This window comes from Anomaloglossus baeobatrachus, chromosome 4, assembly GCF_048569485.1.
Source record: "Anomaloglossus baeobatrachus isolate aAnoBae1 chromosome 4, aAnoBae1.hap1, whole genome shotgun sequence".
In the NCBI taxonomy this organism is placed as follows: Eukaryota; Metazoa; Chordata; class Amphibia; order Anura; family Aromobatidae; genus Anomaloglossus; species Anomaloglossus baeobatrachus.
In genome coordinates, this window is record NC_134356.1 from 384,098,872 (window position 1) to 384,112,227 (window position 13,356).

General features: G+C 37.2%; 1 protein-coding gene across 1 annotated transcript in view; it reads right to left on the reverse strand.

Annotated features, from left to right (window-relative positions):
- Positions 1-2,321: 2,321 nt before the first annotated feature.
- The window catches only part of SEMA3A (semaphorin 3A), a 376,079-nt gene continuing 365,044 nt past the window's right edge, over positions 2,322-13,356 (reverse strand). The window contains exons 16-17 of the mRNA XM_075345229.1: positions 9,936-10,078; positions 2,322-7,341 (exon numbers count right to left, since the gene is read on the reverse strand). Of these exons, the coding sequence (XP_075201344.1) occupies positions 6,886-7,341; positions 9,936-10,078 (599 nt within the window). The 3' untranslated portion in view covers positions 2,322-6,885. The remainder of the gene's footprint in view (positions 7,342-9,935; positions 10,079-13,356) is intronic.

A 13,356-nucleotide genomic window follows, 5' to 3' on the forward strand; every position in this document is an offset into this window, starting at 1 on the left:
CTGAAATACTTCTTAATACTTTAGGGGAACCAAACAGAATTCTGGTGGTTTGAGGGGTTGAATAATAAATGACCCTCTGAATAAACTTTTCACAATTTAAAAAAAAAAAAAAAATAAATAACATTTTTTACTGCAGTGCATTTCACACTCCCAGGCTGATCTACAGTCCAAATGCCACAATGCCAAGTTAATTCCTATATATATATATATATATATATATATATATATATATATATATATATATATATATATACACACATATATATGTACATATATACAAATATATATTTATATATATACTGTATAAATAGACACACACTTTATTTTATTTTGTTTTCAACAAAATTTAACCCTTTTCCCTCTCAAAAAAAACCCCAAAACTAAATAAGTGAAAAGTACTGTAGCTACATGGCTCACAAAGACACATTTTCAAAAAATCTCAAAGGCTAAAACAGCCTTACCAACACCAGGTCAGATTACCTAAGCACCAGCAAGATGTAGCAGACCCCCAAGACACAGATGAGGTCAGCACAGGTGCAAAATACTGATGGAAACAGCTGCTCACAAAATCTATCAAATCATGGAGTGGGTGGCTGCCCAGTATTACAAATGCACACTAGCTTTATCTGTGTGTAACGTAATGTTAGGCAGTCACCCCAGCCATTAATTGATAGGTTTTGGTAGGTTTTATGAGCGGCTGTTTTCATCAGTATTTTGCACCTGTGCTGCCCCCACCTTTATCATAGTGGTCTCCTGCATACTGCTAATGCTTAGACAACCTGACCTGGTGCTGGCAAGGGTGTTTTATCCTTTGAGATTTTAAGGTACAGTAGCTACATATCCAAAGCAAGCCCCTGCTACATAGTATGTTACAGATGTAATATTTGGCTGGTAAAAAAGACAGTCACAGTTAAATGTATGGATTTGAAAGAATTTTCATTGAATAAAAAAACCCAGTTATTCCCCTTTCACAAAACCAAGAAATACAAAAGTCAATATAGCAACTTTGAGTCATGTGGAAGAGCGAGCATGCCTGTCTATGGCAGAGACAATAGAGATAACTGCCGGCCAAGCAATGGTTCAGCCTACAATCATCTAATGTGTATGGGGGTCTTTACTCTATCCTTCTCAATTGAATCTCTGTACTTTAGGCAGACTACTATTCCCATCTCTTCACTGCTGCAGTTTTTTAACCTATTACTGTGATGAGTATTGTTCATCGCTTTAGGACTTTGTCTTCGTGTCTTTGTCAAAGTCGGCAGAGCTGACAACTCCACAATAGACTCACTATCCTGACACAACTTTACAATGGCTGCTGCATTCTTTACTTAGTCTTTTATACAGGCTATAATAGCCATTTCAGATAGGTTGAACTACATTATACCATGTTATATGACCATGAAGTCATGTCTGAGGTCATGTCAGCCTTCTGTGACTGATACAATCTTCAAAAATTTCAACTTGACTATGATTTGCATAAATTGATTTGCTCATCTTTAGGAACAAGCATCCCCTTGGACATGGCTACTATAAAAGGACCTTAACTTCTTTTATAGAACTTAAGCCTTGGAGCAAGAGTAATTAGTAATTACCATAGGAGAAACCACAATGTAAAGACCATATACACATATAAATGTAAATTTCTTTGCAAAAAAATGCATAAAAATTATCTTAAAAATAGCATTCATAAGAAAAGATTATGCAAAGCATACACCTGAAGAAATATGTATCATTTATGGGTATAGTGTGTAAACAGTTGTAGATAGAAAGCTAAATCTGTTGCATGACTGACAATACAATTCACACAAATGTCATTCTTTATTAATACTGAAATACGTGAATTATTATTAGTGTGTAAACATTCATGAGCACATATTACGTGTATTATAAAAGCACCATGCATGTCTCTATGTAAGCAATGGTAGATATTGTTACTAACGAGCACTACCATGCTCTGGTACTCCTTACTTGTAACGAGCAATTGGACACTCGGACAGGCTCAATTCAAGCACAGAGTATAACGGAAGTCAGTGGAGAACTCAAGTATTTTTCTGGAAGATCTTCCATTATGCTCAGTACACGAGTCACGTCCGTAAGCATCTGACTGCTCAATACGAGCACCCGAGCATGATAGTGCTCACTCATCACTACAAATATACAGTATGTCTCAATGCAACTAGTGGGCATGTTGATATGACATTTTAGCCTTTGGTCACTTTGTTCAGGACATCTACAGATCATATTATCTGGTCTGCTTCTTAGGTATCTCATAAAAATACAAAGGATAGATTATTTTGAAGAAATGTTTATTTAACAACTGAATACATGCCAAAAAGAATAATTTACAGCAGCAAGTCTTAATACATTTCCTCTCCAGTTTTGGATTCCCCCATACAATGCATTGATAAATATTAACAATGAAACATAAGCACTTTGTTCTGCGGCTTGTTGATAGAGACACATTAAAACAGCAAAATTACCACTGCTGGGCCACAGTATGCGGCTGACGTTGGGGCTTTGTACTGTATGAATATACTTGTACATGAGCACATTGAAATGGAGTACCTATGGTTATCAGTACATTACACTGTACCTCCCCTAACTATTGAAAAAATATTTACATCTCTTTTGGCTAATGTTCAGGTAGCAAAACCAAACTATTTAAACACATACCATTGATATCACTAAATACTGCATAAAATGGGATCAGAGACTTTCTTCACATGCAAATAGTTGCTTTGAGATCTTTTTACATACAGTAGTTGCTCTAAGTGGGCCATGAGTCTGTACAGTGAATGCAAAGCCATATTTTGCACAATCTTTGTCATTACTGTCCAATATTATAAAGTTGTCATGTTTTATGGTTCATGAATATGATAGTGGAAGACCGTTTAGAAAACGTACAGAACTATTTATATACAGTTATGTGCTTCCCGTTTTTGGCTCCATTGCATTGCTAGAGCAAAAGTATTTAACAACTACTGCACGCTGGATAGCTGTGCGATATCCCATTGGTCATGTTCTCTAAAAGTAACAGGAATAGTAACAATATTGTGCCATTTATATGATTGAAAACCACATTGTGCTACCAAAACCATCAAGAAGAAGCTAAAAAGGAAAGTGGCATCCATATATTCTGAGTAAAACACATGCTTTGGATCCATGGCTTTGGCCAAAGAGTTTTTTTTTCATATTTTGCTGCTTCAAAAAAATTTCCGAAAACCTAATTTTCTATTTAGTCAAAGAAGCACCATAAAAATCCATTTATATTAGTTAAATATTTTATTATGTTATCATGCAATCAGAATGACATGTGAAATAAATACATTACAATTGGCCTTAATTGTGATCCTGGTTTAGAAGAATTGTTCTTGCTATTCATTTGTTCTTGCTCATCTACTAGACTGCCAAAGGCATAAAGCTATTAAGTAAAGAAATGTATAGGCAATGTTGAATAATTAGTTACGTATATGATAATTAATGAGTGGCCTGGGGGCCTCATAAAGACTTAAGAATGATCACAATCTCCAATTACCACTAGTTATTTTCTCCTTTACACAATATAGCAAAACTATGCACAATGAATGACGTTACTTATCCAACATAGGCCATTTAAATCAGTCTATATATAGAGATACCTTCATATGATGAAATGACCTGATCACTTGTTTTGTGTATTGACAACCTAATTCTTTAATACGAAAATCCTTTACTATAAAGAAGACTACAAATACCAAGTAAAATAGATAATTGTAATATCATTAAGAACATACACGTCTTCCTCTTAAGTAAATCTGAGACTGTAGAATTGCTGACCAATATTTGACCCCAACAATAGTATGCATGTTAAGGTTGGGCATGTTACGTCTATGATAGCAAAAGGGTCAAATTGACAACTTTGGCAATGATTGAAGCTAAAAATGAGGCAACTTGTCTGATCCCTGTGGCAGGTGAGAATCTGCTAACAGCATAGGCATAAGGCAGTCAATGGTTAGTTTCAGCAAAATGTTAAGGCTATACTAAGTAGTAATAAAAATAATAACGTATAATCAACCCCCCAAAATTCCCAACTCTGGGTATAAAGTATATTGTGCATGTTATGTTAAATTTTCCAAATATTGATTTGATTACACTGTGATTTAATCCATAAAATAGGTGTTAGTAGTGGTTATTAATAGGTCACCAAGTGAAATATGTGGCATTTATGGTGAAACCAAATAATGAATACTGTGCCATAAAACACTTTAATAGCCGGCACAATTAATCCAAAATTTCAGTCGAAAGTGATCATTTAATAAAATGTGTAGCCTGTTTGAAAATCAGAAACTGTATTGTACATTGGAAGAAAATGATAAAAATAAATATACATTGGAAGTATTAGAATAAAAAGGATAATTGCCATTTGTGTTGTAGTGCATTTGCTTGTAAAAGGCTGGGTTTCCAAAAATCTTGCTCATCGTTCTTCGTTGTTTGTTTTGTTAATTTTTTGGGTGTGTCAACTGTTGACAACTAATGTCAAAATGGTATCAGTTATCATCCAGCTTTTCAGCGCTTTCTGATACGATGTTTGAGGTTGAAAATAAATGTGAACTATCCCATAAAAAACTATGAGATCTGTACTATCAACAGTTTCCCACTGGCGTATCGTTGCGATGACTAAGGAAAAAAAGCCAAATTGCTGGATATATAGAAACCCGGTATTAAACATTTTAGAAGTGACATCTTGAACAGCATGCTTTTAAGAAGAGGGAAGTTAATGTGTGGTAATGGAATGTGGTGCATCAAAAAAAAGCAGTAGAACTTCTAATTAAAATGGGAAGTAAGGTAAAAACCCAGATGAAAAACGAATTCTTTCAAATGAAATGTAAAATGGTGCCATATACGTTGGAGAAGCCGTTAATTACAGTAAGGTTGCAACCGTATCTAATGATTAAGCCAAATAAAACAAATTGTTATTTTGAAGCATAACTTTAAAAATTCGTACGGACCCAATATCTTCATGTGCAGAGTCAACTGAAAACTACTGTAGGTCTTGCCCAAGATTTTGGGTAAATTAAAGTCTCCTCATGCAGAAGATGTCCATGGTCAGCAAAGTTACCTGTCCATGTTTAGTGGAAAGGGCAGTGCTCGGGGGAGGGTAGAGGTAACAGTTTTTGTAACTTGCTACAGAGCCCAGAATACACATTTCAATATATCATTTGGTAACGTTAGAAAGTGAATACGGTATGTCAATTTTTAAAAATTCTGCTGTAATGATGCTTTTTAAACTTCAATAATAAAAATATACATTGTTAATTCCTTATTTCCCAATTAAAACAGGTGATTTAACAATGTCTACTTTTGTAACTTGAGGTGGAGCTGACTCTCTGTAAGGAAACTAATTTAGTATGAAATGTTATTGGCAATGCTTCATTGAAAATGGATAGCAATTACCAGTGGTATTTTACTCAGCTAGCCTGACGCTGCTCTACATCAAAGGAGTGGCAAGTACCCTAAAACTGGCTGTCTGTAGATGAGATTGTGAATGGTATCTCTGGCCATTTTGCAAGGCATGTTAATGGGTCAGACATTGAATTATCAGGTATTTACCTTCAATAACTGGCACTTGTGAGTTTCTTCCTCTGGAGAGCAAATTAGCTGTCTTTATAAGTAGCCATTTTGTTCTCCTGTGGTTACTTGAATAGATGGCCAAAAAGCTTATACCTGCATTCTTTATATGTACTCTACTTGGTAGGCTGTACAGTGTCCTTTGGGTATACCCCATCTTTTCTTGCTGATGGATTAAATAATGACTGGTGACTTTGGCCACCCAGCTAACCGTAACCTACCTGGCCACCTTTGATTCCACAACTTTACCAAGGCAGTTATTACACTAGTTAGGGGTATAATTAATGCAAATTATCAATCAGTTGCTATTAAATTCAACATGTTACTAGAGTAAAGTAGCCTACTGCTTCCTTTATTATGTTTCCTTACACCTTGGATCCAAAACATCCTTTAGTCAGAATATTTGTTCTTTACTTTTGCATATAGAGCTTCTTTTTAGCTTACAAAACGTGTAGAATATTTAAGTGTTACTCCCATGATATAACACGGCATCCCTTTGTTAAGTATCCAATGCATAAAAAACGTTAAGTCAAAAATAACATAAAAATAAAGATTTTTTTTCTTTCAAGAAAAAAAAAATGCGTGCAAGACAAAAAATAATGTGCTACTACTAGTAAGAAACCAAAAGGAATAACAAATTACATTTGCTGCATATTTGTCATGGTATGCTTAAATTAAGGTTTAGTACATTACAATGTAAGGTCAAAGCTGGTTGAAGATATCAGTAGTAGATCAGTAAGCACAGCTTGTTTGCTTGGGGGCAGCCAAGTTATTGTTGCAGTTTACGGTTTGGGTTTTGAACATTCCCAGGCATCATCCTATCTTCTCATACCAAATATGCACATGGAAGTTAGACAAAAAGCAAGTAAAGGTGTACAATCTGGACATTTTGTTAACAAGGATAGTGAAAGTCATATCTATTTCCGTAACGGTGTTCACGACTGATGCTAGGCTTTTCTCATTTCAATGGCAAGATGGTAAATTAACAGTTTCTCCTTGGAAAAGGAAATAAATGGCAAAATCTGAAGAGGACTGCTTCAGAAATGGGAAAACCAAGCTTAGACGCTTTGTCTGTAAAATCTTACATTTTGTCTATGTAGTCTAAGTCTATTTGGAAAGTTACTAATGTATTTATTTAGACTTAGCAGAAAGTTGTGTGAACTTTCCACTCTGTAAACATCCAAATAATGCCATGAAAAGGTTCATGAATATTGCATTTTTCCAGTTTTAATGTCTATACAAATCCTACTCGGATGAGGTTTGAAGAGGTAATGTGGATTAGACACTCCTTGGTGCCCTTTCAAATTCATGGGTCCTCCTATTTCTGCCCTTCTTATTTTCTTGTAGGTGCTTCCATTTGTTGGGGCTAACCTGGACATTGGCATTTTTTTGCCGGCGTTGTTTGCGGTCTCTTTTCCATACTTGCTCACAAAATTCATCCATACTGTTGAGATTTGGGTGGTTGATCAGTTGCATGAAGTCTCTGTACCAGATCTTCTGTGTGGGTGACATGCTGTTTGATGGTTCTTTGTGCTTGTGGTTTTCTCCATCATCATCTTTGTGCAGAAGTTCATCTAAATGCTCCGTATCAATAATTTCTAGAGTTACTTTGAGGAGTGTTTGCATAAATCCATGTTCTACTGTAATACAATAATAGATTCCTGAATCTCTCTTCTTTAAGGTGCGAAGGAGAAGACCATGATCAGTTTTTATTGTATGATCATCCACTCTTATCTGCAAAGAGGAGAATTATAATTAGGTCATACATAGATTTTGTCAATCTTACATTTTAGCTACTTAGAAAATCAAAGGTTTTTTAAGTAATAAAATCTTTATTTTGTCTAATATGCTTTGTGTGATAGACTTTATCTTTTGCTTGTGTCTTGAACCTGTAGAAAAGTTAATATAGCAGCTACTGATAACTAATTAGTGTCTTTATTAGTGATGAGCGAGCCCTACTATGCTCGGTACTTGAAATGAGCAGTCAGACACTTGGTCAAGCTCGAGTCATGTACCAAGTAAAATGGAAGTCAATAGGAACTCGAGCATTTTTGCAGAAGATCTTTTGGAAAAATGCTCAAGTTCCTCATTGACTTCCATTATACTCGGTACATGAGTTGGGTCTGTCTGAGTCTCCAAATACGCATTACAAGTACCGAGCAACCAGGCAAGGTAGGCTCACTCATCACCAGTTATTATATGTTATAAAAAGTAAAAAAAAATAGTTGTATTAGTTGTCAGTCTTTAAAGGATAAATGTCCTCTTATATAGTTATTGATTGATGCTGATATTTTATATACTGTGTTTAGACTGTCAAAGCTTAAAAAGGAGCAAGCCTGTAGATGCCATTTATCACCTATCCAGAGAGGGGCCCAAATTCTTCTGTATGACCTAAACAATAGTGTGACTACTACTCATATAGACATTGTATGGAATAATTGATGCAATTGCTTATTACAATTGCATTTAAATTGTTGACTTTGGGACCACAATATTTATAGTCAGCTGTTTGACCACAAGTCATCATACATTCATCACCGATTCTGGATTTATGTTATTTTGAGAAAACTAAAAGATGAGCAGATTGCTTAGCATATCCCCGGTCCATCCTCCAGTCTTGTCTGACTGTAACTGATCTGCATCCATTTCCTGAGCTTCTGGCTTTCCCAGCGCATAATTTGATTCACCTGTCGGACGTGATACAAGTCTGCTGTGCTCTGCACTCCGCTGATATCTCCCCGATCTGGTTAATTACATGTTGAGCCAGAGGGTAAGGACATTCAACTCAGCTCCTGTCTACGGCCAGAGAGCACTGACCTGGACCATGGACCGGAGTTGAATGCCAATCTACTAATCTGCAGGGGCAAATCCTAAATAAATGAAGACTATATAGGGTGGATAATCACTGTACTGTAAATATAAAGAGCTACAGAGCAAAATCAATTCATACACTATACCCTAAGGATGCAGCAAACACAAGTAATAATATATATTTCACCACAATTTTTGTCTATCCTCTGGGAACAGTTGTAGCAATATTTTGTTTCGGATTATATATCACTTCAAACTTACAGGCATCGTAGAAGCTGATCACAGAAAAAAATGTTATAAACCACCATCAGAAATATACAGTTAAAAAAAAGAAACATTTCCAACTTGCTCTGATTACCCAATAAAGCAGTTTCAGCCTTTTACTAGCCCTGTAATTCTTCATGTACACTTTACAGATACTACAACTATGGTGGTGCTCTTTTAACAATGCCACTAAGAATCAGTGTAAATGATCTGCATTACAGTAAACTTTGCACCTAAAGATAATCTCAGCCATATTTATCTTTTAAGTTAATCTGTCCTATAAAAATCCATTGGTAATAAAAAGGTGAAAAGGAAGGTAAAGTTTTTATCCATTATAGATTTAGTAAAAAGCAATAGTTTTGTAGATTTGTATGCTTGTTTTTTGGGGAACTAGGTACAAACATAACAAGCATTATCATTTTTGGAATTTAAAGGGCTTTTCTATGTTTTGAGATGTGGATCCAATATATTTCCTGTAAAAATAATAAAATCAGTGTCTAGAGTTCCTGTTGCTCCAATCTCAGTGTTTTCAATGTTTTAGTTACAGTGGTGACATTATGCCTGCAGCCTATTACTGAGCTGAACAAGTAGGCCAAGGTTGAGGCATGAGTTGATGAACTAAGTACTGTTTTTTAGAAATCGTACATATTTTATAATTCTGAAAAGCCCCATGTAATTATGAACATGGATAAAGTAAATCTGTCAGCAGGTTTTTGCTCTGTAAGCTGAAGCCAGCATGCTGTAAGGGTTAACACATAAAATTCAGGGCTGCCTGTATTGTCACAGTCCGGCATGTTGTTTATTTGCTATGTTTTTGTAAGCAGCAGGACCCTTACAATTGCTCAGACTACAAAGTCACGTGCACAGCAGTCCGGCACACCCTCTCCTCTGATTGACACCTCACTGTCAACGTACAAACTCTATAGATAGCCTGGTGTTGGCGGGTCAATTCTCAACTCTGCTACATGGTTAAAATTAAAAATACTGATTGCGTCAGAACGGCTGCGCCCACTAATCTAAGTGAAATGTTGTTGTTTTCAGTATCTCTTTGCCTTCATCGTGCTGCTGTCAGATGACGTAGCAAAAACCTGCTGACAGATTCACTTTAAATTATCAAAAATAAGTCAGTTTAATCTTGCAAACAGTGGGATTGTAAAATCCTGGCTCTGTCCAGCCACTGATGGTCTCAATACTTCAACTGATAATTCAGCCATTATGAAAATGTTAATTTTTGTATGAACAGTTCTATTTACCTCTTCTTTCTTCTCATCATTCTGTTTCTGGAACTGCCAGAACACTGTGGCTCTCTGTGATTTTGGACTGCACTCAAGGAATGTACTGCTGTTCTCCACACCATAGATTATCTTCTCCTCCAAACTCTGTCTGTGCGGATCATCTAAAAGCAGGAAGAAGACCACAGCAGGAGATTAGCTACACACAATGTTAAACCTTCTCTCTTTAAAACTGCAAAGTACTGATAGTTTTAGATTTGTTTTTTTGAGAAAAAAAAAATCATCATCAAACATAGTGTGCATTCTCCACACTGTACATTACTAAATCAGAATTTTAGTACATAAAGAATAAAATGGCTCAAGCTTAATATGTATCTTCTTAAGCAAGAGACCCCCTCTATAACATTTGTATGTCGCTGTCAATTTTGAGATGAACTTGGAAATGGTCACTGACATTTCAAAAAAATTAGCACAAACCAAGGCTGCAAGCTCCAAGATGGTGCTTCTGAACAAGTTCTAGAAAGATACAGGAGAACAGCAATGCCTTGTGTCTGTGTGTAGTGTATAGGAGACAACATAGCAGCTAATATTCAACTAGCACTGAGAAAACTGAAAATCAGAGATAAAGGCCCCAATTCATGAAGGCAATTTTGCAAGAAATTTGCAGTCATTTGCTTTGAAAAGTAAAAAAAAAGTTGGTAACACTACAAGATGCACAAAACTTTTGTGACTTTTGGCATTTTCATGACAATTACTTCCTGCTACACCAAAATGGGCACTGGCGTGGAACAGGGTCAAGGGAAGTCTGACATCATAGCTTGTCAAATTCATGAGAAGCTGTGGAGTTCCCTATGCCAGAAATCTTACTAAAGCTCAAAACTGGGACGCTCCAGATTCTGGAAAAAGCATGCATAGCTGTCCCACAGCTTCCAGTAATCTCAACAAATGTGCCTATTGATGACTATTTGTTAAAAGGTGGTGCTGCAAGCTGCTGATGGCAGTGCTAGCTACGTCTTCCTCCGACTTCTTTCACAGAAGCTGCAGTGGTGGCGGAGACTGAAGCAAAATGTCGACACTGAACTTACATGTCCCACATTATCTATGACTCACGATCAAGGACATCTTCATAGGGAAGCGATGCAAGAAACTGTAGTAAGTAATCCCATTGCTGCCTCATGATGATGTCCTTTTCCAGGTGGGGCAGTAGAAGTTAGTGCAGCCTCAGCCTCCTGTGGTGTCATGTTTGTGACACCTCTCAAACAAAATGTAACAGGAAGGGCAGTAACAAAAAACACATTTAGGGATTAACTAGAGAGCGATAAAGCTGGGTTCACACACAAGGACAGCGACAACGATGTCGCTGTTACGTCACCATTTCCTGTGATGTAACAGCGACCTTACATGATCGCTAGTTAGCTGTCAAACATGTAATTTTAAGCAGCAACGAAGCAGCGATCATAGCTACCTCGATGGTCCTTGGGACGTGTCACACGTGTCACTGTGCGATGACTCAGACCTTGATAAAGGCGTGGTGTTTACCCCTAGACATGTTTTGCGTTGCCTCTTTTCACGCCCCTCTGTTCCGTTTGGTGATCACTACAGCGGCACCTGATTGGGTGACCGTGCCAAACAAAGGAAGACACAAAGAACGACACACTAGCGACACCAGACACAGACTCTACTACGTGGAACAAAGAATGGAACTTAAAGAATGAAATCACTGTAACGCCTTCGGCAAGTTACCCAATCGGAACGCTGTTATGACCACCAATCGGAGTCGTGGGGGCGTTGTAAAATACACCGCAAAAACACGCCCTTGTCCTGCCTTCAGTCCTACGTCACTGCCTTCAGCATCGTTGCGACCGTCGCTGCTGCGGTGTCAAACACAAGGATGCATGTGGCGCAGTGGGATAGCAGCGATCAAAAAATGACCTGCAATATTCAAGAGCGAGCAGCGATCTCGCAGCAGGGGTCTGATCTTTGTTATGTGTCACCCACAGCGACGTTGCTGTTGAGGTCGTTGCTACGTCACAGAAATTGGCGACTTAGCAGCGATGTCATTGTCGTTGTCGCTGTGTGACACCACCATAAGTGTAGAGGGCATTGTAAAATAAAGCTAATTACAAAAATGGTTAGAGTATAATAATAGATACGTAAAGATATACATTTTAGGTGCCAGACTACCCTTTTAAGTGAGCACATATATTGCAGTTATTGATGAACAAAATTAAAATGTTGTTACTGGTTATACATTGAGTAATTAATTGAGAATGGAACGTTGTATCATTAGACAATGGAAACCAAAATCCTCAACTAAATGACAGCAGGTTTCCAAATAACCCCAAAAATGAAATTTAAAGAATTTAAATCACACTTGGATCCAATTTGTGTGTGGCATCTCAAATTGTAACTCAGTAGTGTGAATTCAGGTCTGGGAAATGTAAAGACATCAATGCCTTCATCATCTGGGAACAATCTACACACGCTAGTGATTTGAAGCCCAAGAAACACTGCTCTAGCATAATAGCATAATGTCTGACAATGAGATGGTACTGTTGGCTAACATGTAGAGGTTTGTGTGACATTGCAAGGATATGAATCCCTAGAAAATCACTGTGACAGTGCCAAACAAGTCATGCTGGATCATCTTTTACCACGGCATCTCCAGAAACGTCTATGACTGTTTAATGTGCTCAGTGTGAACATGCTCTCACCTGTAAAAACAATGCAACACCTATAGCATACCAACAATTCTCATGTTATTTGAATGATGCCAATTGATCTTCATGGTATTTCGCTGTGAGCACATGTCCCACTGCAGGATTTTGAGCCCTGGCGCATGAAGTCTGTTTCTAACAGTTTGGTCAAAAATATACACCAGTAGCCCACTGGAGGTCATTTTGAAAAGCCTCTGCAGTGTTCCTGCTGTCACATTCATTTGCACCAAATCAGGTGAATTCTTCACAACCATTTATGTTTCCAAAGTTGACAAATTGATAGCCTTAATTTTAAACGACTTGGGGGTTATACTGTTATGCCTATGTAATCCCTTACTTTTTTGAGCAGTTTAGGTTACAACAATAATACATCTAACAGTACTAGATCAATATTTATCACCACACATAGTGATAAATCATAAAGTGTCATTATTCCATGCTGTTTTAAAAAAATATGGATCAGGCTTTTGGTTTATTCCTAGTCTGTATAAAAGTCAAGTAAGAGAATGCAGCACGGCAAACATTTCGTGGTGAATAGCTTTAATGAGAGGATGTGGCACAGCTCATAGGTTTGCAATATAATTAGGTAGAAAACCCCCCCAAAACTAGTGATGGGTGCACTCACAAATGCCTGGGATTTGCGGGGCCAAATCAGGTTAAAAAACACAAACCAAAACCCGGCTCTGGCCCAGGAATTGATCCTGAATATCTGGCCGGAAGCCGAT